Genomic DNA, 25,579 nt, shown 5'->3' on the forward strand with positions numbered 1-25,579 from the left:
AAGAACCTATCTATCCGAATCATTCAAGAGGTAGGCCTATAGCATAATTTCTTTAATATATCATTTCTTTTCTTTTTAAATAATTTTATAAAAATCCTTTTCATTATCATTATACAATGCCATTAAAACATAGAAAAGAGGTATTTGTACATAGTAAAATTCACAACATCACTATCATTGCCAGTACCTTGAGTTGTAAGGGGAAGATAACTGTTTTGCTCCTCTGACGTCACACCCATTCCCACAATGCCATAGTAACACGACTGCGCTCTCGCGCTCGTGGACGCGCACCAGCAGATCAGACAGCCCAGCACACAGAGCGAACATGGCGGGCGCCTCCGACCCTCTGGAAGACATGCTCTTCTCCGAGGTGGACGAGAAAGCCGTTAGCGACCTGGTTGGCTCCCTGGAGTCTCAGTTGGTTGGCCAGAGCGATGAGGCCACCGCACAGCCCGAAAACACTCACCCGGGCTGCGCAAACACACACCTGGGCAGTGCGAAGCAGCAGGCGGGAGGAAGAGCGCAGCTGCGTGCCAGTGTAGACAGTAAAACAGAACCACCACCACAACAGCAGCAGCAGCACGGGTGTACAGTTGCGCGCAACGTGGATTCTGACCCGAAAGAAACCAGCATGGAACTACACGCGAAAGCTTTGGAGAAGGAGAACACTCTGAAATCACATGGCAACATCGTTATCATCACTACAGCATCTGATGGGGCACCGGGCAACAAAGGCGAGAGCCCGAGGGACACCTGTAAGAAACACCCGTCCAATACGCGCTCCCTGCGGAGCGTAGCATCACACAGTCTCAATGGCAACGGAGGAGCCGCAGCAGCAGCAGCATCACCCACCACATCCAACTCTCCTCCGGGTACCGGATCAACCGCCGTCACCCTGCCGTGTCCGAACAGCACGACTTTTACCGTGTCTAGTAACCCTCAAGCAGTCGCGCTGGACCGCGGAACGCCCACTATCGCGCTGCAGCGACTCCCGCGTCATATCATCGCCAGCATCGCGCAGAACGGCAACGGCACCACGGTGTCCGCGCTGGTCCAGCAGGGAGCCCAGATCGGAGCGTCGGGCGCGCAGGTGAACCACAGTAAACCCGCAGACGCGAAACCAGCGGTGAATTTGGTCTCTGGTCCCGCGCCGACTTCGGTGACTTCTGTTCCTGTCAAACCCAGGGCGGCTCCGATTAGCCCGCTGATCAGACCTGCGCAGACGCAGCCGCGTCCCGTTACACCTGCGCAACAGAGGATAGTCACGCCGCAGCTGATTGTAAGACCACCACAACCACAAACTACTATTCAGCTGCCACCTGGATTCACCATCCCACCAGGTAAGAAGGGTACCATGTAAAGTATGTCAAAAGTTTGAATACAGCAACTTAAAGGTGCATCCTGGGATGCTTTTTAAACAGGAGGCTATTGAAGGAGTTTCCATGAATGGACACTTGTTGGCTGCTTGTCCTTCACTATCTGCTCCAAGTAAATAAATTACAAAATAATTACATTTTTAGTGTAGTAAAAAATATTTGTATATTAAAGGCACAGTTAATATTTGTCTACTAATTTCAAGCATGTAAGCATATAAGACTTATTAGACATACAGTATAAATGAATGTACTAATGGCATACTGTAGTTTAGTGGTTCTCAACCAGGGGGCTGGGCCCAAACTTCCAAATTTCTTAGTAAACTTCAAATGAGGTCGAAAGATGACTTCAAATTTGTAAAAATAAGTGATATTAAAGTAATCAAACTTAATCAAAATAGTGAAAACCCTCAAACTTAGTTAGTTTGCTTGGCCCAAACACGAGTTTCCTCCACCTGCCCCTGCTGGTCTCTGTTCACATCATATAATTTGGGCCCAAACCATGGTCCGATTGCATCATCAACATAAAGGGATAGTTCAATCAAAAATAAAAATTCTCATCATTTACTTTGTGTAACGGGAGCCAGCTGGCAAGTGTGCAAATGTAACCGAGCAGGTCAAGTAGGACATGTGATGTACAATGGTGCCGTGACCCGGATGGGAGTCAGGTTTAGGGGGGTGAGTCTAATGGGAGCCGGCTGGTACGATATAGCTGTGCAGTGTGTAAACCTCACTCCCCTGGCCTCAAAGTGGCACACTAGCGACTGACGCTTGAGCCTTTAGCCTCCTCGTTAGCGCACCCGCCTCCCATGCCAGAGACACCGGTTGGAGTAGGACAGGTTACATTTGCAGAATATCTCAGCTCTGTTGGTCCTTTCAATGCAAGTGAATTGTGGACAGAAATCTAAAGGTCCAAAAAGCATATAAAAGCAGAATAAAAATAATCCATAAAACTCCAGTGGTTTAATCCATATCTTCATAAGTGATATGATTGATGTGGGGGAAAAACAGACCTATATTTAAGTCCTTTTTTCATGTTAATCTCCACTTTCACATTAAGATGTGAAAGTGAAACTAAACAGGCAACATATGTGACTTTTAGACCCAGTTTCCATCTGGTATTAAGTAGGGCTGCAACTAACGATTATTAGAATGATTATGTGGCGATTATTGTAATGATTAATCATTATCTCTTAACTGATTATTCAGCTTGTGCCCTGACTTAAAAGGTTGTATTAAACATGCTTTCTAACAGTAAAGAGGACAAAATCATCTTTTAAAAATACCTCTAAATGACATTCACTGAAATAAAGGGGGAAAATACTTTTTATTAAGTTTAATTCTGCAAAGAAATTCACTGCAAAAAATCCTATTATTATAAAGTGTTTTTCTCTTGTTTTCATTTAAAATGGTCTAAAATCTTTAGTACAAGATACATTTACTTGAGGAGTAACATATAAGAGATTTATACTTGCTTTAAGAGAATGTGTCTAAATATAAGGTAAATTTGTATATACGGTAAGTGTATTTTTTCACTCGGTTATACTTCTGCGAGTGCAGTAAAGACAAAATATATGTATATTCAAGATTTATTGTATTAAAGCAAGTCTAAATATCGTATATGCTGCTTCTCAGGTGAATGCATCTTTTTTTTAAAGGATTTTTAGATATTTAAAAATATTTGTATTTTTTATATTATATTCAACATTCTCAGATAAAAAAAAATTCTTCTGCAGTATAGCTGCTAAAGTAAATGTTGTTTTAAAGGAGTTTTAGATATTTATATCGGGAAACAAGCCAAAACAAAAACAAATCAAAAACATATTTTGTTGCAGTGTTTAATGGGGTGAAGTCTACCTCTCTCACCTTTCTGTTTACATCAATCCATCTTTAACTCACAAAAAACACAATAAGAAATGTACAGTGACACATATATTATGATTCAATAAGTCGCGAGCCATCACGTTATAATCTAGCTGCATTAAGTGTGTGCACTCGAGGGATGAGCATCCCCTCGACAGAGTGTGCATCAGCCGGGTGCAGTTTCAGTCTCTCCCCCTCAGATTGGGACATTCATGCAACTCATAGAAGAGGCGCTGACCACACAGAGAAATGCCAGTTTCAGAGTTTGTAGTTATTTACATGATCTGCTTCCATAGTATATGAACTTTAATAAAGCTATAACGCATTAAATATAACTGCATTAAAGATGTAACTTCGGGGTGTTTCCTTTAAAGAGCTCCGGCTCCGCTTATTCCACAACGAGAGTGTTTCTGTCCACGTACAGAGATATATTTAAGAAAAATTATGCATGGAAAGGTGTATCTGAGAGAGCGGGGATTCCAAGTAGATTTAAATCATCAAATAACCTGTAAAATTAACTAATAAATAATTTGTTTTGAAAATGTGTTACATGTATGACAGCAAACAAAATCATATAAATGATCAGATATAGTGAATAAATGCACTATATTAATAACCTTAATAATATTAATTGTAAGGAAACTGCATACACACCACTAGCAATCTAATCACCAGCCACTGGCAACATGCAATGTTAAATGTTCAGCACTTTTATAGAGGTTAGAGGTTACCAAAGCACTTTACACTGTGTCCCAATCACCCATTCACACACACACTCAAACACCAATTTATATTGGAAGGTGCAAGGTGCTTGCCTGCCATTGGGAGCAACCTGGGGTTCAGTGTCTTGCTCAAGGACACTTCGGCATGTGGAGTCATGTGGGCCGGGAATCAAACCGCCAACCCTGCGATTGGCAGCCGACCCACTCTACCACCTGAGCCACAGCAGCTGGCAGTGTGAACGCAGCTCTATACGTCCTTTATGCATCCTGGCAGCAGTGAAGCGCCACCCCTTACCTGTCAATCAACCACTGCACTAAAACAAGAGTTTAAACTTTGCCGTTTACAAGTGGCTTTAAAAGGAAATAACCGTCAGATCGGACACAAAAAAGCAGATACATACACAATCAAGAGAGCTTCACGGATCTCGTTTAGTGTGTTTGATATCAACACAGATGACAAGTATTCCTGAAGCTCCTTTAATACAGGTAATCTGCTAAATTAACGGATAGTTCTGCTAGACCTGTTGCATTTGTGCTTAGATTAAATTTCAACCGCATCTGGGAGAAACAGCGTGTCGTTTTTTTCACGGTTTCTTTGTCTTTTCTGAATTTGTTGTGCTTTAATATCATGCAGTAACACACTGACATAGTGATTGATGTATGTTGTCATGAAACAGAGACCGTCCCCTCCAAATCCAAACACAAGTGGTCACAGGAGATGCATTTAAGTGACCAGGTGTAAACAGCGATGTGTCTCACCTGACTACATGGGATCGGATCACACAAGACGTAATACCAGGTGGAAATGGTCTCAATTTCTAAAATTATTGATTTTAAATTATGCTGAATCCAAGCCACTAGGTGTCAGTGTAAGTTCAAGATGACTCAAAGACAAAAGTTACTGAGTGCACCTTTAAAGAACACTTCATTTGCAAATAGCAAATAAGAAACCAGAAATAATACATTTAATATTATAAAATAATAAATAAATAAAACAACAATAAAATGCTGCTAGACATGATCAAATATGGCATAGAGAAATATGGCAGAATTATAGCATGTTTATTATATTTTTCATGATTTGTGAAGTTTTTCTTGATTTGTTTAAATTGAATATGTTAACATTTCTGGGTTACAGGTAAATAACTCTCTCTCTGTCTCTGTGTGTGTGTATCAGGTATGGTTCTGGTGCGTACAGAGATGGGTCAGCTGGTGATGGTTCCTCAGCAGGCTTTGGCTCAAGCTCAGGCCCAGAACAACATCTCACCCCGACCTTCCACACCCACCACCGGTACCACATTTAGGGTCACGACCCCACAGGTACAGTACATAAACACACCTGCTGAATGTTCTAGAGCAGAGGTTCTCAACCTTTACATTATACCCCCCCTGGTATAATGGAGACCAGGTATAATGATTATCTATATCTATATATAACCTAATCTATAATCTGTTTTTGATAGATAGATAGATAGATAGATAGATAGATTTTTTTTATACTTTTTCAATTACTTTTCATAACTTTTATGATTTTTCTTATAACTTTTATGTCTTATAAAACTATATGGAACATGGACCTAAATGATCAAAAATGTTTCAGAACACTATATAATTACTTTGAACAAGAGAACTCTAGGTTGTAATAAGGTGTACTATTTACATGTAAAACATGTTGCATTCCATTCGTCTTGCATTCGAAAAACATTTTTCATACGAATTATGCGAATTGGGATGCACATTGGCACTGCCTGCTTTAAAACTGACTCCAGAGACTCAAGAGATAGGGTCGACAGTGGGTCGACTTGGCTAAAGGGGCAAAATGCTGAACACGAGACCACTAACCCTCCCAGTCATCGAACGGGCCCCGTCTGTGCATAGCCCAACATATTTATCCCATGAGATGCCTGCATCCCATATATACCCATCCAGAACTTCAAACAATGCCTCGCCAGTTGTGTGTGCTGGAAGAGACTGACAGAAAAGAATGTCCTCCTCAATCTTACCATTTTTGATATATCTGACATAGGTAAGCATCTGTGCTAGCCCTGCAACATCAGTTGTCTCATCAAGCTGCAGGGCATAGTACTGGCTTTGCATGATGTTAGCTAGCAATTGCTCCTTAATGTCGCTTGCCATGTCAGATATGCGATGGCTAATGATGTTGTTAAAAAGGGAGATGTCACCAATCTGTTGTGCGAAATTCTCTCCAAACATGACTTGACAGATATCTTTGGCAGCAGGTAAGATTAGCGCCTCGGCAATTGTGTGATGTTTTCCCAATTTAGCAACTCATCGCGAGACGTAGTATGAAGCTTCTAGACACCTGTTAGACACTGACGTGTGTTTGCTGATGTTGCAAGGCAAGATACATTTAATTTGAAAAAATCAACACTTTGAGGGTTGAGTGTTTGGTTTCTAAATGTCACTTCAACTTGTATGGCTTCAGGCTATCATTTGCCAGCAAATCTGCGCGTATGACACACTGGGGCCGCGGTTCAGCATCTGTCCCAGCCACCGTAAAACCAAACTAAAGATAGCTTATGTCATACTTTCATGTTTTACACTTCTTAGGGGTTGGTGCTGATGACGCATCATCGCCACAACTCCTTTTTGCACGTGTGATGAACATATCCATAAACTTCTTACCAATATTAAATCCGGTCAGCGGACGTTCTGAGTATGACTTAAACGTGTCTGGACTGACAGCTAGATAAAAGGCAGGCTAAGCTCCACCTCTCCCCATCAAAAAATAAATAAATAAATAATATATATATATATATATATATATATATATATATATATATATATATATATATATATATACATATTTTTTCATTCATGTACATTCTACCTGAAAAGCAATAAAATACCCAAACAATGCACTGTTTCTGTTTTTCTAGAGCAAGAGTAAAACATGATGTTACTCATGACATTTCTCACTACTATTTAGAGTTACGGTTCATCTGTACAGCACTGCTCATGCTTTCATTTTATTTTTAGAATTCAGATCCCAAATTTTAATTGAACCTCTGTGCTGTGAATCTGATATGAAATCAAGTCATTTGAAGGAAGACGGGTTGTATTGGGACCAGTGTTGTGTGTATCCAAATACGATTACTAAGTAAATAGTTACTGTAATCTAATTACTTTTAGCAAAAAAGTAGTGTAATACATTACATTTTTAATTATTGTAATCAGATTACAGTTACTGATTTTTAAGGAAAGTAATTAATTTTAAGTAACTTACTTGTGCTAAAGTAATATGTGTATACATTTAAAATATGAATGAATATGTATGTCTGTTAGCGTTTCTGTAAAATATGAAATAATGCGTCCCGTATTAAATCAATACAGGATGCAATTTGTCCCATAAGCCAGTCAGTGTCATGGCAAAATCATTCCAGATCATATTAACACTGATATAAGTTAGAAATGATTCATATTGAGGGTAAAGCGTCATCTGAAAAGTCTACACATTGTGCTGAAACGTGCTAATACTGCAGAGGGTGTGTTAAGGGACCGTGAAAAGTCCACACATAAAACTAAAACTAGGGATTTTTTTTATTTATTAAAAAACAGAAGGTTTAATATAAATATTACATTTGACAATTAAACAATGTATGATTACTATTACTATTACTATTACTATTAAGTCATTATGTCAAGAATTACAGGTGAAGGAAAAAAGTTAATAATTAAAATTAAAACAAACATAAAAATACATATAAACCAACACAGATGTATACACAAGATAAATAATCAAAGAAATAAAAATAGTTATATTTTTATATGTCATGGATCAGGAAAGTTCTCAGCATTTAAGAAAAGGTTTACACTTTTTATTATTAATAAATAAAAAAGTATGTATTGCTAAAGCTGTGATGGATGTGGTAAGGGACCATCTGAATACATTTCTTGGTATTTTTCATCTTCAGTGTAGATTTACTGACCGGTACTGCTCCCTATGTGTATATTACACAGTCTGCATGGTGCACCTACTCCCTACGGGGCCACCAGAAAATCCATCAGCTGCCGCTCCCTATTTTTCACAGTCCGATGTTGGCAGGTATGGCTGAAGTGAGTACGACAATGAATGAGGAGAAAATATATACATTTTGAATTTGAGTGGAAAACCAAAAACTTTTCTAGGTATAGTGATTTAGAAAGTAACTTAAAAGTAAAATAATTAGTAATGTGATTACTTTTTAGATTAAATGTTTAAGATAAATTATTATTTATTTGTAGTGGATTACTAATTTTGAGTAACTTACCCAGCACTGATTGGGATGATACTTGTTGAATATCAGTTTGATTGCTGTGACACAAGTTAGTCCAGTGTTTAACTTTCAACAATACTTAAGTTATATGTTTGTTTGTCCCTGATAGCTGTGAAAATTCTGCTTAAGGAATGAAAACCCTTCTCATTAAATTAAATCTGTTTGCTGCCTATATATAATATTATACAAATTATATAGATTTTCAGTAATAAACAAATTTATATGGATGGCAGCACAGTTCTTTACAAAGTAATAATCAACAATCATAATGCTTGTTCAAATGATGCATATATGGTAAATCCAAAACATATATTTTTTAATTAACAGGATAGTTCACCTAAAAATAAAATCCTGTCATCGTTCATTTACCCTCATGTTAACCTCTTTTACTCTCTTTCTTCCAGGGAACACAAAAGGAGATATTAGGCAGTATGTAGGTCTCAGTCACCATTCACTTTCATTGAATCTCTGATCCAATGAAAGTGAATGGTGACTGAGGTTAACATTTTCCTAACATTTCCTTTTGTGTTCCACAGAAGAAAGTAAGTCATACAGGTTTGGAACAACATGACGGTAAGTGTAGATTATTTTTATTTGTTTATTTATTGTAGAGTTTTGACATGAAGATGAGCTCATCGTAATAGTTGCATGAGTTGACCTCAGTAGTGATAAAGTGAATGTATAAATCGTATGTAGTGCTGCCATCTGATGGTGAACTTGTGGTATTGAAATTAAGTAATTTACAGTGACTCAGTAATATATGAATGATTAAAACATTTCTACTTTATTAAAACATTTCGGTTTTAAGTTCTGCTTCATTCTGTAATGATCACAGAGAGACATTACACACTGAGATGTGATATTAGTAATACTTCACTGTAACCTCGATTTATGCTTCTTTTTTAATAAAATGAGGGACGAGTCGATTTCTTTTTTTTTTTGTGGTTATCAACATTATGCCACAATTGCTGTCATTTGAGCATAACTTGTATTGAACATGGAATATTCCTTTAAAACTGTAGACACAGGCTCCTGAGCACATATCAAGTCTTCAGTGAGAATTAAACAAATTTAGATTAATTCTTCTTCAATTTGAGTTGTTCTGTCCATAGTAGATTTATATAACACAAAAGTAACAGATGGAAAAAAATAACCCACTTCAGCAATTTGCTAGTTACATGATAATTTATAGTTTGTTATGTTTCAAATGTAACGCTTCTACATTATGATATCTATAGCGTTTGATTGAATAAGTCCACAAGAACATCTAGTGAGCAGTTCAGTGTATTCCATTCTGTAATGAGCTGTTTAACGTTGTATAAAAGCTTAAACAGTATTTACACACATCTAATTTATCACAGAATTAGATCCTCTATATGCAGAAAAAGTTTCGATTTATCATCTTTGATTTCTTTTCATCTTTGTGAGTTGAGTTCTCACAAAGAAAATATCCTCTAGGTTTTACTTTATAAAGTTTACAAGGGCCAAGTAGATCTTTTATAGAGATTAATATTGGCATTAAGTGTTATTCGGTTGTTTTCCTTAATATTTTAGTTTTCTAAAGACCGTATAAATGTAATGGTTTAGCTGTTGGTTTATTTTTTGTTAGCTTATTTTATTTTATTTGTCTTTGTGAAGAGAATTTACAGGTTGTGACCACAAGAGAGCAGCAGTCTTCTTCATCTTAATTTTGTCCGTTACTCATCGTACTATTATGTTTATATTGTTTAAAAAGGAAAAGACAGAATTTTTCCCAATAAACACAGATTATAAATTAATATAACGATAACGATGATAACAATGGCAGAGAAGCTGGTATTGTCATTAAAGGGATAGTTCACCCAAAAATGAAAATTCTCACATCATTTACTCACCCTCATGTGATCCCAGATGTGTATGAAATTATTTCTTCTGCAGAACACAAACAAAGATTTTTATAAGAAAATTTCAGCTCTGTAGGACCATAAAATGCAAGTGAATGGGGTCCAACACATTCAAGCTCCAAAAAGCACATAAAGTCAACATAAGCATAATCCATATGACTCCAGTTGTTAAATCGATGTCTTCTGAAGCTATCTTACCAGTTTTGGGTGAGAACAGACCAAAATGTAACTAAACTTTGACTGTACATCTTGTTATTGCAGTCTCTAGGCATTTGCATGAATCAAGCACTAGAAAGTGTAATCAATCTTGAAATCTTTATCTCCAAGGAGACTGCTGATGTCAAGTTTTGTAGTAAAAAAATTAAGTAAAAATTTTTTTTATCACACAAAATAGATTGGAATGCTTCAGAAGACATGCATTAAATAACTGGAGTCATATGGATTACTTTTATGCTGCCTTTATGAGCTTTTTGGAGCTTCAAAGTTTTGGACCCCATTCACTTGCATTGTATGGACCAACAGAGCTTAGATAATCTTTAAAATAAAAATCTTTGTTTGTTTTCTGCAGAAGAAAGAAAGCCATACACTTCTGGAATAGCATGACGGTGAGTAAATGATGAGAGAACTTTATTTTTGGGTTAACTATCACTTTAGTGCAGATCTGATTCAGCCTCAGGTTGCAATGTTTACTCTTTACCATAAGATGTCGCCAGATACTCTGATTTATTTGTGTCTTCTACATCTCAACACAACCCCAATATTAACAAGAAATCAGGCCATTCAAAATGTATAAACCTGCCAATAATTGAACAATTTCTAAAATTGCCCTAACAAAGCAAGTCAAAGTTTTGCTGTGTTTCACTATATGTTTTATGTGGCAACACGCTCAGCCAAAGTTTCTTCAGTTGTTGTTACTACAGAAAAATTTTAGTAAATTGATTTATGATCTCCTCCAAAGAGTTTTAGAAGCTTTCAAAATCTTCTTATCATATTGTTTAATAAAAAATTTTATTAAGCGAGTGGTTTTCAAATACCATGTTACCACAGCTATTTTTACTACAGTATTTCAGCGGGAACGTTTTGCTTCTGGAATGTTTCCCTGCTGATCGAGCAGAACTTTTGTCTCGATGCTTGACAAACTCAAGTCTGAATTGTATTTATTGAGGTGAGAGTTTATGTTCCCCGGTGTCAGCCTTCATCCTGCTGTCAGTCAATTTGCACTTCTCTCCGGCGTTTTCTGCGAGCACAGCGGCGGAAGACGTTTTTCTTTCCCTCCGAATGCGTTTAATCATTTATCCTCCAACTGTCTGAATGTTTTAAAAAGCGAACAGAACTTTCACTGCGAAGTGAGAGAGATGTGTTGATGGCAGTGCTGTCAGTGTCTGTACATGTGTGTGGCCCTGGGCCCTTCCTTGTCTCAGGGGCCCCAAGGCTGTGCTCTCTCTGTAGGCGCCAAGAGACACACATCTGTGGAGAGAGAGGGTTGGCAGTGCCCTCTTTTACCCTTTCTGCTTCTGGTAACGCCCCCCATGAGTGTTTATATAAGGGCTAGTGGCTGATCGTCAGAGCTAAAGCTGTAAAAGCATGGCCGGATGCCATGGCAGGGGCCGCAGTGGCTCTTCTCCGTGTGAGGACTGGCATCCAGGGATCTGTTCTCACTCCGCTGGTTATTCCTGAGTGGTGCTGGGATATTCAGTGGCTCACATTGCAGCGTTGACCCTCAGCGGGGGGATTTTAACACATAAGAGCTGTTTTGGTGTGCGGCTGCTTTTCTGGAAACCTCCAATGATTTATGTGACAATGGTTCTGTTTCAAACCTTATAGTGAGCTGCCTACTTAGACATTAGTGTGTTCTAAGATAGCAATAAACTCTGCACACTCTCTCAGATAATAATTTCAGAGTCTGATTCCCTGCTCTTCCTCTATTAATGCTGCTCTCAACACTTTCTTCCTCTTTTCCTCTTCTCCTTTCATTATTTTCTTTTCCGCTTGTCTTTTTTTATCTCTCTTTTGTTCCTCCTGTCCTCCTGCAGTCTCCTGTAAGTGCTCAGGCAATTCGGCCCGCTCCCACGGCACAAACGAAATTGGTCCAGTCCAGTTCACCCAGTGCCGCAGCCCAGACCAGCACTACAACCGGCCCTGCTGTGAGCACCTGACCTGTCTGTCTCTCTATCTGTCTGTCTTTCTCTCTCCTTTTACCTTCTTATGCACTTCACTGCCTTTGTTTATTATCTTATTTGAGTCAGGTGTTAGAAATGTCAACTGTATGTGGCCACAGAGTTTAAGTTTGAAAATAAAATAAATTTGGTACATTTCCTGGGACAAGCAATTTGATGTCTGTCCACACTGAAAGCGAAAATGCTGTCCAACATCACACAAGCACGGCCAATCAGAACATATTTGTTGTTTAATAGGGCTGAACAGTCTGGTTCTGGAAGTAAAAATCCCATTCATTTTCTTCACAAGAGCATAGATTTTTTTTGTTGATTTAAAAAAAAAACGTTCTCCCGTTTTCTCCACAATTTGGAATGCCCAATTCCTAATGCGCTGTAAATCCTCGTGGTGGTGTAGTGACTCGTATCAATCCGGGTGGTGGAGGATGAATCTCAGTTGCCTCCACGTCTGAGACCGTCAATCTGCGCATCTTATCACGTGGCTTGTTGAGCGCATTACCGTGGAGATTTAGTGCGTGTGGAGGCCCACGCTGTTCTCTGCAGCATCCATGCACGACTCACCTAGCGAGAGCGAGAACCACACATTATAGTGACCATGAGGACGTTACCCCATGTGACTCCACCCTCCCTAGCAACTTGGCCAATTTGGTTACTTAGGAGACCTGGCTGGCATCACTCAGCTTGCCCTGGATTTGAAATCGTGACTCCAGGGGTGGTAGTCAACGTCAATACTCGTTGAGCTACCCAGGCCCCCTCAAGGGCATTGATTTTTGATAAACCTTTATAGACAAACCTTTCATGCCTCTGAGGTTGTTCATTGATGGCAAATGCTTCTGTTGAAGCCAGCCTGATCTCATGAAATTTAAGTGACAATTACAACATTTTTGCTAACCAAAATGTTATGCTTCATTAAATGTTTGGCTGCAGTTTTCCAGTGAAATGTCCACCAAAAGCGAGTGAAATGATGTTGTAATCAGACAAGGTTTTAAGGTGAATGTTAGATGGAGGTTTTAATCAGTAAAACATACCTCCCTAACCTAAAACCTTAACCTAAACCTAACTAATAGTGTTCAAAATGATAAATGAGAGATGAACAAAACATCCTTACCCTAGCCTAAACCTAACTTATAGTGTTTTAAAATCAAATCCGACATGAAAATCACATTTACTGAAGCAACTATGTCATTTCGGGTCACTTCTATGACACTTTTGCTTCACTTAAACTTTCGAGTGTGTGATTGGCTGGGCTCGAGCCTCTGTCTCCAAATCCAAAGTCCAACTCTATCAGGTGAGCTACCTCGGAAGTTAATCACATTGGAGTAAGTGTGTAAATGCAGGTGGGTCTGTAATACAAGTGTTAAAATGTATTGTTTTTCAAATTAGTATGATATATGATTATATCAATGTTTTGATATAATAACATAGCAGGGTGTGAGTAATAGTGCGAAAAAATAAGTCTTCATAAAGTCATAATCGGCCATAATGCCTGTGATTTGTGTGAAAGTGTTTTTTTAGTGCCTCATGTGTTCAGTTCACCAGGAGACTGCAGCGAAATGTAGAAAGCATCATGTAAAACTCAGTTTGGAAAAATGTAGTAATAGTACCGCTCATTTTATGAGAGACTAGGTTGGTTGAAGCAATCACTTAATGTAATTTGAACGCTGTTTTTTAAGAATCGTTTTTATTAGCAGAATTCCTGGTGAAGAACTACACTAGTTATGAGAATCCGGCCAACAAAGTGTGCCAAACTATCTCTGCAGTGACCGCTCACTCTCCAGATTCACTATTTATGATGTAATTGAGTCCCTACAACTCAAACTCAAACTACTTATATATTAGCAAAAATATAGTATATTGTTTTTATACTATATAAACAACAACATTGATTAGCTTTGTAATTTTATATTTTTCCATAGTTTTTAAATTGACTATGCCATTTGCAATGCTTCATGAAATTGGAGCAAAGTACATAGTTTTGTACCTTTGTCTTTTTCTCCACTTTTCTAATAAGTTTTTGCTTCAAATCAAAGTTTGTAATGCAGGGATTCACCTCGGAGCTGTTTTTTTTTTTTTTTCATGTCTTAGAACTCTTTTATAAATGATTTTATGAAATCTCAAATGGAAGAAATGTATGGGAAAAACACTTCTGAAACCAAGATGGCTAAAAAAATGGCTAAAAGTGGGCGGGCACTATTTTGGACCAATTACATTTCAAAGGGGGTGTGGCAACTGCCTTTGACACTGCAGAAATAGAATCCACGCAACTGACAAAATGTCCTGTGGCCTGTGAGTGCAAGATGATGTCATCAATGTTTTTGGTTTGTATTCCCAGAAAAGACTGTAAATTTAAATACGTACCTGTATATCTGCTTAAAGATATTTTTTGCCAACTTTTTGGAGTACATCAGCATATATGATTTTAAAGCTAACAGACAGACTAAAAACCACAAAAATCAAAAATTTTGATTGTACCCTTACAGGTAAAATATTTGTAAATTTTTTCTAACAATGCATAGTTGTTACTATTGTGTGTTTTTTTTTTAGCATGATTGGAACACTGTATTGACCAATCAGAATCCAAGTCAAGTCCAATATAACTTCAACTATACATTATTTGAGTTTTATTTGAATTTAAATGTAAATCTGCTGTTTGCTTCTTGGGTAATCCATAAAGTCTTATTTTATATGATTTATTATCATAAAGATAAGGAACAGAGAAGGAAAATATTGATGGCCGCAAGAGACAGCACAGGCGCCTTCGGAAACAAAACGAATTTAACTTTTTACTTGTCAGGTGCAACACTCACATCCACTCACAACCCTCTCTTTCTCTCTACCCTCTCGTGTTTGTGTGTGAAGTGTTGTCCCGCACTCTCGGGACACGCGATGTGACAGCGCACACTGCGGCGTCTCTCCTGTTCTCCTTGGCCTTGCTAGCAGGCAGACGTCAGCTCGCGTTTATCTCTGTGTCTCTGTTCCTTCCTCCTTCAGAAGGCCCCTGTGGTGGCTGCCGTGGCAGTGACAGCTGCCCAGCAGGTCCAGCCAGCCTTGGGCCCTCAGGGGCCCCTCACTCAGATGCCACTGGCCCCGCAGAGCGCAGCCACTCCAGCCCCCGGAGCCCTGGTCGTCTCCCAGGTCTGTGTGCCCTCCTGAATCGTATCCTGGCACTTTCTCTCTTTATCTCTGTTTCTCTTCAAGTGAGTGACTGTTTGGCCCCTAAAGCTGAACTAGTTAGCTGAAAGGACTTGGTTAAGCTCCACCCCAAACCGCACACACACACACACACATGGCAGTGCCAGTCTACAGACAGCTGAGTGGTGGTAAATTGTGTGTTCATCACATCTGCCAGCTCACAAAGAGATGCATATCACAAATCACACATCAATGATCACATACACGCACATTCATGTTCACATTTGCATGAATCTCACAAAACCTGTCAACAACATTCACAGGTCACATTTCACACCAAAATCAAAAGAAAGAAATAAGATTAAAATTAAGAAATATTAAAGGGTTAGTTCACCCAATTATTCTCTCATCATTTACTCACCCTCATGCCATCCCAAATGTATGGGACTTTCTTTCTTCTGCGGAACACACACAAAGAAAAGGTTTTCCGAAGAATATCTCAGCTCTCTAGGTCCATACAAATGAATGGTGACCAGAACTTTGAAGTTCAAAAATTCAAATAAAAGCCAAATGAAGATAAATCTCCAGTGGTTAAATCTATATCTTCAGAAGCGATATGGTGTGATAAAGTGCGCTTCTGAAGATATAGATTTAACCACTGGAGTCTTATGGATATATTTTTATGTGGCCTTTATGTGATGTTTTGAGCTTCAAAGTTCTGGTCACCATTCGTTTGCATTGTAAGGACCTACAGAGCTGAAATATTCTTCTAAAAATATTTTTATGTGTTCTGCAGAAGAAAGTCATACAGTACATATCTGGGATGGCACAAGAATGAGTAAATTTTTTCTCTTTAAAAAAAATGTCTTTAAGAACATTATGATTTTTTTGCATTGTGATTATTTTCAATAAGGCATGTTTTCTCCCAAATTCATATGCTATATATATATATCATATACTGTATATAATATTTTTTCTCTCCAAAATCTAAATAAAACATAAGAAATTACGTTTTGTTTAAAGAAAGTAGCAATTAAGCACAATTCACATTACCGTAATGTGAAAACAGTACTTGTTCGCTTGAGATCTGGTTGTTTTACTTTTGAGAATTTTTGTAATTCTTTTATTTTCACTCATTATTCTCATTAGATACTCGTTACTGTAATAAAAAACAAATATTGTAAAATATATGAGATTTAGATAAAGTAGATTATCATGGTAGTATTTGCTGTGATGCCTATTATGGTTTTTCTACACAAATATTACTGTTCCAGTAATGAGAATTACAAAAACGTTACACATTACATTAATAAAAATTTGGGGCAAGAGTGCTTAATGGTCATGATGTCACAATGCATATTTTAAAATTGTTTAAAAGGCTTTATTTCTTTTATGCACAACATCAATTAACTGGACATGTTTTTTTGTTTTAGATTTACCCAGTCATGCATTTAAACAAGATGTTTATCAACAATATATTTTTTCAGTGTATACAATAGAACAATTTGTTTGTGTGAGTGTAATACATGCCACCAGTCTTAAAAAGAATTTTGATTGACACAGTCTCTAACCTCAAATGATTGACAGTTTTGTAGCATTTAAATGGAATTCTGTGTATTTCATTAATATACTTTATTTACCCCTGAGGGATAATCGCTAATCGGCACGACAATAAAAGCACAACAGAGTGCGTCTGTCTGAGTCAGAACCGAATGTTTACTAACACGAGCAGCTGTCTTAATCCAGACACGCATTTCATCTGCCTGTGTTGTGTCATTATGAGTCTGATCTGCTCATAAACACAATGAGTATAGGATTCAACATGTCTAATAAAACTAAACGTTTGCTCTCATTCTGTTTAGCAGGAGATGCAGGAGAATGTGAAGAAATGTAAGAACTTCCTAGCAACGCTGATCAAGCTGGCATCCCATAATTCCCCTTCGCCAGAGACGTCTCGAAACGTGAAGACGCTGGTGCAGGATTTACTGGTACTTGTGCTGATTCTGATGCATAACGTGAATGTTAAAAGCAGAGCAGAGTGACATATCTGTGCTCTTACAATTTGAATCTATTTTTATGATCGTTACAACGCAAACAATTACTTTGGCATATTTCAGAGACATCAGCGAACAAAATGGCTATTTCTTCAAATAGTCCACATAGCCATTTTTTCTAACTCGTTAGAGAGCATGTTGAGACATAAAATATCTACTCACATTTACTGTTTTACACAAAGTATGTATAGTTTGTATTGAAAATGAGTAACAGACAATATAAACATGTGACTACAACACTTTCGCTCTTTTCATTCTATTCATTAGTTAACCCTTCGCATGGGCAACCACAAAAAATAAAAAGAATTGTCACAATATTAATAACTACAGTTTTGACCTATATAAAATAGGTATTGTTTGAAAGCTTAGAAGCTCTACTTTCAAATGCACGTAGGCATTATGATTAAAACTGAACAAGTGCTTTGAAATTTGCAGACAAATCTGAAGTGTTCTGTTTTGATAATTTATAAAAACAATTTGCACTGTACATATTAGTAAAAACATCAAACTCATCAAATATTCATATGTCAGGTTATATGAAAGCTCTGAAGAGTAGAATACAGCCAGCCTATTTGTTTTACTCACAGACAATAATATAGTGCATAATATCTAAGTATATGTCTTTTACAATTATATTGGTGTTGCTTATATGCCACGTTTTTGCTTATAACGGCATGATAAATAAACTGAACATAAATTACCACATACCATGACTTAGAGGCCGCCATTGGTGTATGAGTGTGAGTGTGAATGTGTGTGTGAATGGGTGATTGGGACACAGTGTAAAGCACTTTGGTAACCTCTAAGGTTAAAAAAGGAGCTATATAAGTGCAGACCATTTACATTTAGAGGTGGCAAATATCTTTCAAATGTGCCCACACACAGGTAATCAATGATCATTAATGATCATTAGATAATCCATACGAAGCACAATGTCACATATGGCCACCAGAAGATGGCGCCAAGTAAATGACACAGACTCAGTGATGCAGACTCTTTGAGTCAAATGCACTCATTCTGTGATATATTATTACTAAATTAATGTCTCCATGCTATGCAAACCTGTAGTAATTGTTGTATTTGCATGTGTAATTAGTTCTTATGTACAATTATTATGTTTTAATTGGTTTGGAGAGGCTTTTGGACATATGGAGACATTTTTTGGACACTATGATAAATTATTTTTGTAATGTTATGACATGCTTTGTTGTTTCAACACAACATATTTATCAGATGCAGTTGATATTATTGGGAACAAAACAAAAGTAGTTTTTGGAGACACCTTATTTACACCCAGAGATATATAATGTCAAATCAGAAAAATAAGAAAAAAACTATTTATTTTTTGATTTTTCAGCTGTTTCTTTGGCAGAGAGTCTCACACTTGGTCCTCCTTGTTTTTTTTATGTAAGCCTTTAATTTTGGGTATGCCTCTGAAACAGGAAATCTTTAAAAACACCATCAGAGCTTTAAGGATTAATGCATTAGGTATAATAAACTAACAATGAACAATTATTTTTTTAGAACATTTTTAATCTTGTTAATGTTTTATTTATAAAAATACTTTTATTTATTGTTTGATCAAGTTAGTTCATATTGTATAACTAATGTTAATGGATGCAACTTTTAATGTAAAACATGTATTAATATTTGTAAAAATGTACATTTACCAAGATCAATACATGCTGATAAAGCTCATTTTTGGTTCATGTTAACTATTGCAATAACTAATGTTAACAAATGCAACCTTATTGTAAAGCGTTACCAAAGTTTCTAGTTATACTCGGCTCTAAAATATTACTTTGGCTAGAAATGTTTTTTTTTTTTTTTTGTAATATCTATAACATGATTAAAAAAAAACATCTTATCCAGTACCCGTGAATGACTGGAAAGGTCATTGAAAAGTCATGGAAATTCATTGCAGGGAATTCATAAAGTGCTCTGTGGGCTCTCAGTTGTATCTTTGTCTCCTGTAGGGGGCAACAGAAACAATTCATACACCAGCTGATTTTTATTTCTCGGTATTTTTCGAGTTATGAATCATCTCACTCATTAGGTCATGTTATGTATTACGGCAACTATATTGAAACATGATGTCCCGCTACACAAATATAATCCCTGCTTTTGTAAAATGAAATCTTACTCATGTGTTTAAGGTCAAAGGATCATTTGTTTTCATCTTACATTAATCACCTTGTTTTCCTGTAGTTCCGTGTGCATGTTTATATCATTGTACACATTCAAATCCAGCTAAACATCTGAACATGTGCTGTCATCTGCTCTCAGGATGCAAAAATTGACCCAGAGGAGTTTACCAGCCGGCTTCAATCTGAGCTGAAATCGTCTCCACAGCCTTACCTGGTCCCTTTCCTGAAGGTACGTAAACATATACAATAGAACTGAAAAATTTGGATAAATAAATCTACTAAAAATATTGTGATTTAAACTGCCACCAGCCTTAAAAAGTCTTTTGATTGACACATTATCTAGCTTCAAATGATTGATAGTTTTGTTGCATTTAAATGGAATTCGGTGTATTTCATATGATAAAAAAAAGAAATATTTAAATTTAGTTTTGCCCATTCTCTACTGCCGAATACTGTTCTAGAAAGGGTATTCATACTTGAGTTCTCTTCTTTCTTTTTTTACTCCCCTTTTCTCCCCAATTTGGAATGCCCAATTCCCAATGCTCTCTAGGTCCTCATGGTGGCGTAGTGACTCGTCTCAATCCAGGTGGTGGAGGACGAATTTCAGTTGCCTCCGTGTCTGAGACAGTCAATCCGCACATCTTATCACGTGACTTGTTGAGCGCATTACCATGGAGATGTAGTGTGTGTGGAGGCTTCACGCTATCCTCCACGGCATCCACGCACAACACACCACTTGCCCCACTGAGAGCGAGAACCACATTATAGTGACCACAAGTAGGTTAACCCATGTGACTCTTCCCTCCCTAGCAACCAGGTTGCTTAGGAGACCTGGCTGGATTCACTCAGCATGCCCTGGATTCGAATTCGCGGCTCCAAGTGTGGTAGTCAGCGTCAATACTCGCTGAGCTACCCAGGCCCCCCCATACTTGAGTTCTCTTAAAAAGCACCTATTATGTCCCTTTTCACAAGATGTATTTTAAACCTTTGGCGTCCCCAGAATGTGTCTGTTAAGTTTCAGCTCAAAATACATTACAGATAATTTATTATACCATGTTGAAAATGCCCATTTTTGGGTGGGAATAAAAACAAGCTGTATTTGTGTATGTGTGTCTTTAAATGCAAATGAGCTGGTGCTCCCTGCCCCATATCCAGAATAGGGTGGAGTTTTGACATCTCTGCTTTGGATAACTAGACATCATAAGCAATATGACTGACAGCTAAAATAGTGGTGTTCAGCCCTATATGTTTGAACACTGATGTCATATTTGTCAGACACTGATGAGGGAGAGACTCCGTCCAAACAACTTTGAGAATGAACCAGGAAGATTCTGAATGGTTATTTGATAAATGTAATTATTTGTTGTAGAGTTTTTTCAGCAGTTTTGCAAGGATGGATGAGCAACACACACACACACACACACACACACACAAAAATACTGTTACAACGTTCGTTATGTGCTATAAAAAAAAAACATGTTGAACATGTTGCGCAATATTCACTTATGTCCGTCAACAGTCATGGGCAGGGCATGTACAAAGTGACGTCACTTTGTACAGAATCTGTGAACGGCTTGTTCTGAGACAGTGCTTGTGATTAATGGGGATAAAAAAAAGGACTGGTGGAATTTTATCATTATAGGGTGGTTGTGTACACACACTGCCAACACACATTTTTGTTCAAACACCATGTAAAAGTGAATTTTGCATAATAGGGACCTTTAAAAGAACCAGACTAAATAAATACAGAAATCTGTGAAACATAGAGGAAAAAACATCGTACCTCTGTGCAATGTTTTGTTGTTGTCCAATTTGTGAAAGAGTCAGCTAATTTTTCATCAATATTTTTGTAAACCCAGATAACCTGAATATTATGTTACTGTATATAATAATAATAATAATAATAATAATACTAATGTTAAGTTTATAAATTATTATAGATATATATTATTATTGTTATATATCATTAGTTTTTTTTTTCAGTAGTAATTTATTTCTTTAATAATTTCTTAATTTGCTCGTGGCATCGCTATGCAGTCAGGTTTAACCCTCAGGCCTTTATTTTGGCAGAAAACTAAAGAAACTGAAGTTTCTGTTGTTTGCAGGTGAGTTGACAACATCCTTTTAATGCAGTGAAATGCTCTCACCTCCCTTTCTGTCCACAAAAACTCGGTGTCATGGGATTATTTTTTGAATAGTAAATTGTAGTGGTTAAACATATTCGAAATTACGCATTTGTGCAATTAAAGTGAAACTGGAGTGCTTTAAAACTTTATCAGTGTTAAAATACTTTCTTCTAGAGACAACTATAAGTCATTCATAGATTCATTGTCTCGAAAACAGTAAACACTGTCACTGTGGTGCTATAAAAATTCCGGTGTTTTTTTTTTATACCCACTTAGACCCGCCCCAACAATGTTACTGAACCAATAGGAATATCTGACTCTGAAAAACTGCAGGCGAGGGGTGTATTCAGAAAGCTGTTTTGAAAACATTGTTTATTTTTTGCAATTCCATTCAGTGGCGCTTGTGTCGCAGAAATGACATACTTCAGCTTTAAATATAATTTGCACATCAGCACACCCAACAGAGCACATCTGTCACTCAGTGCACCAAATAGATACCAGCACAGAACCGCTCTGAAAGCACTGAAAACACATGTGTAATACACTGACCCCGTTTACATGTATGTAAGAAAGCACTACACACTACAGACAAAAAAGTGCATTTTTATGTTTATTTAATAAAAGCAGCCCTCACGGTGCGATAATTGTAGTGGGTCTTATTGCGATTTTGATGAATCTTTCTGCTCTAATAGACATGTACTTAAAGGGACAGATCATTTACTCACCCTCACGTTGTTGTATGACTTTCTTTCTTCTGTGGAACACAAAAGATGATTTGTAAGAATATCCTGGCCCTTCGTTTCCATACAATGAAAGTGTAAAGGGACTACAGGTGTCAAGCTACAAAAAAGCTTTATTTCAAGTCTTTTGAAGACATACGACAGCTTTGTGTGAGTCATTGTTGTTCACTGAACATTAAGAAAGTCATATAGGTTTGAAAGAACATGAAGCTAAGTAAATGATGACAGAATTTTCATTTTTGAGTGTACTATTCCTTTAAACACACACTCTCACAAACGACCACCTCCTCTGACTCGACTCCATTCCTGATGTCACAATGTTCCTCGCGGCCTCATCGGTCAGTAGCCCGCAGCCGCGTCCAGCCAGGCCGAATACGTGTCACATCCTGCCCGCTCCAGTCTGTAAACGCAAATACAGCCACACTGTCATGCGAGGTTAGCTTGCTTACATCAAAATCCTCCAGAAATAGACATGAGCAGCCTGCGGTCTGCTCACGGGGGTGTGGATTCTTTCTTTGATTACTGAGGTTAATGATCTTTGTCGTACTGTTCGAACACTATGTGATAAAATGTCACTTTACATACAGCACTTATTGCATGTCATGTTTAAAGTGAACATGAAATGTACCCTATTTACATGGCCTTATTGTGAACGATCCTCAAAGCATGTTATTACAGGTAAAACAAATTCATCAAAATATAATGGGATTTTTTCACCTGTTTTATCATCTGCCAAATGAAAGTTATGAGTCAGATCACTTAGGACAATTAATTGCACAGCTCTCATCAACAAGCCGCATGATTTGAGGTATCATTTATATCTGTAGCACAAACTAGTCGGAAAGAGTTGTGTGCTAAAGTTTCAAAATTAGGGTTTGTTGAAAATCTCTAAACCTAAATATGAGCAATAAGAATAGAGATGCTTGCCTTAGCAAACGCCACTAAATCTAAATTAAAAGTGGTTTGTTTTACAACATTTGAGACTAATACCATGTGTGTTTGTGTGTCTATCTGTATGCCTGTGTGTGTTTAGAAAAGTCTCCCTGCTTTGCGTTTGTCTCTACTGAACAGTCAGCAGTTCCTCACTCAACCTCTACAGCCAAACAAAACCAGCATCTCACCCGTCCAGATGGGTGTCAGCGTCCGGCCACATCAACCCAACAGCACCACTGTAGTGCCACAAGTATGCTCTTATATCTCACCTTCTCTCCAATTTGTATCTCTTCTATTATTTCATCTTTCTCTCTACCATGCATAAGTCTCCTTTTGTAACCATGTATCAACAAAAAGAATACACAAAGAGGTTAGCCAGTCATAACCAAGGAGGTCTGATATATAATGGTGTAGTTACGGCATCTACAAGCAATCGTTGTCCCTTTGATAATTAAATTAGAAGCATTAAAGGTATAATACACAAGAAGAAATATATTTCCCTGCATGCTTTGCATGGGACTCGAAAAGGAGAGTAAATGTTAAAATGTTGTGTTATTTTATGTGTTTTTGTGCAAGATGAATATAAAGGGGGATACTTGTTAGTGTTTACTGTTTTGTTATGTTGAGATTTAGAAGAGTTTATGTTATGTTCATGGTGAAGAGTGGAGCTTGAGTTAACGATGAGGATATGTAGCTGTCGCACATGGAATTGATTGCAGGCTTCAGTGAGCAAATGCTGTGCTAACCGTGGAACAGTTACTAAACGATGCAGTACAATGAAAGTATGGTGGCTAGAACTTTGAAGGTCCAAAAAATACATAGAGGCAGCATAAAAGTAATCCATTTGACTCCAGGGGTTAAATATCCTCAGAAGCAATATGATAGGTGTGGGTGAGAAACAGACATTCTTGGTGCATATCGCCACTTAATTGGCAGGGTGGAGAATTTATAGAAACAAGGACTTAAATATTGATCTGTTTCTCACCCACACCTATCATGTCGCTCCTGAAGATATGGATTAAACCAATGGAGTCGTGTGCATTACTTTTATGCTGCCTTTTTGCGCTTTTTGGGCCTTCAAATTTCTGTGAATCCTCCATTCACTTGCATTATATGGATCTTTGTTTGTGTTCCACACATCTGGGATGGCATGAGGGTAAATGATGAGATAATTTTCATTTTTGGGTGAACTATCCCTTTAAGAAAACTAATTTCAAACACTTCGAACCACTGTCCACGAGTAAATCGAGTGTAGTCAAACCCGCCTGTTAAATTAGTAATTAAAAATAGGAGTGTTTTTAGTGCAACCCTGAAACATTATAAATGGACTTCAGAGGAAAAATAAAATGCTACAAAAGTGTTTCAACTTTAGACACTTTTAGCCCTGTGAACTTCAAGATAGTAAAGTCTTATTAAAAACATAAGTCTCAAAACTCTTTTAAAAATGTGTCTACTGACAATGTCCAACAGTGTATGTGCATGCATCACAGGAGATTTATGTCATTTTTGTAATTTTCTCTGTCATGAAAATTTCCACCACATCTGTGGGGCAGTGGTGGCTCAGTGGTTGAGGCTCAGGGTTACTGACCAGAAGGTCGGGGGTTCAAGCCCCAGCACCACCAAGATGCCACTGTTGGGCCCTTGAGCAAGGCCCTTAACTCCAGGTTGCTTCTGGGGGGGTTTGTCCCTGTAATAAGTGCACTGTAAGTCGCTTTGGATAAAAGTGTCTGCCAAATGCATAAATGTAAATGTAAATCTCGAATTCTGTATTGTGATTACCAGTATAGAATTTAGTGACAGGAATGAAGGTGATGCTAATTTCATTTGTTTTCTCCAAATATTACTTGTCTCATATTTGATCCCAATTATGCTCTTCACTGACACTTTTGTCAACTTGGTAAACAAATACACTAACCTTTGACTAAGTCTAAGTTTTATTAGGGTTAACAATGCTTGGTGTGGTAGAAATGACTCCACAAATGTGGGACAGTAATCATTTTTGTAAAATGTATATAGATAATGTTTTTTTACACAATAAATATTGAAAGGGTTTATGTTTATTTAATTCTTTGTTTAGATTAGCATAGTTGTAAACATTTAATCATTTGTATTTTTATGATGGATTTTCATAGGGTCTGGGACAAGGCTAAAACAG

General features: G+C 37.5%; 1 protein-coding gene across 1 annotated transcript in view; it reads left to right on the forward strand.

Moving 5' to 3' along the window:
• Positions 1-269: 269 nt before the first annotated feature.
• LOC127661766 (transcription initiation factor TFIID subunit 4-like) overlaps positions 270-25,579 on the forward strand; it is a 117,053-nt gene continuing 91,743 nt past the window's right edge. The window contains exons 1-7 of the mRNA XM_052152645.1: positions 270-1,340; positions 5,136-5,278; positions 12,152-12,262; positions 15,284-15,427; positions 17,290-17,412; positions 19,765-19,854; positions 23,525-23,674. Coding sequence (XP_052008605.1) covers positions 326-1,340; positions 5,136-5,278; positions 12,152-12,262; positions 15,284-15,427; positions 17,290-17,412; positions 19,765-19,854; positions 23,525-23,674 — 1,776 coding nt within the window. The 5' untranslated portion in view covers positions 270-325. The remainder of the gene's footprint in view (positions 1,341-5,135; positions 5,279-12,151; positions 12,263-15,283; positions 15,428-17,289; positions 17,413-19,764; positions 19,855-23,524; positions 23,675-25,579) is intronic.

This window comes from Xyrauchen texanus, chromosome 21, assembly GCF_025860055.1.
Source record: "Xyrauchen texanus isolate HMW12.3.18 chromosome 21, RBS_HiC_50CHRs, whole genome shotgun sequence".
In the NCBI taxonomy this organism is placed as follows: domain Eukaryota; kingdom Metazoa; phylum Chordata; class Actinopteri; order Cypriniformes; family Catostomidae; genus Xyrauchen; species Xyrauchen texanus.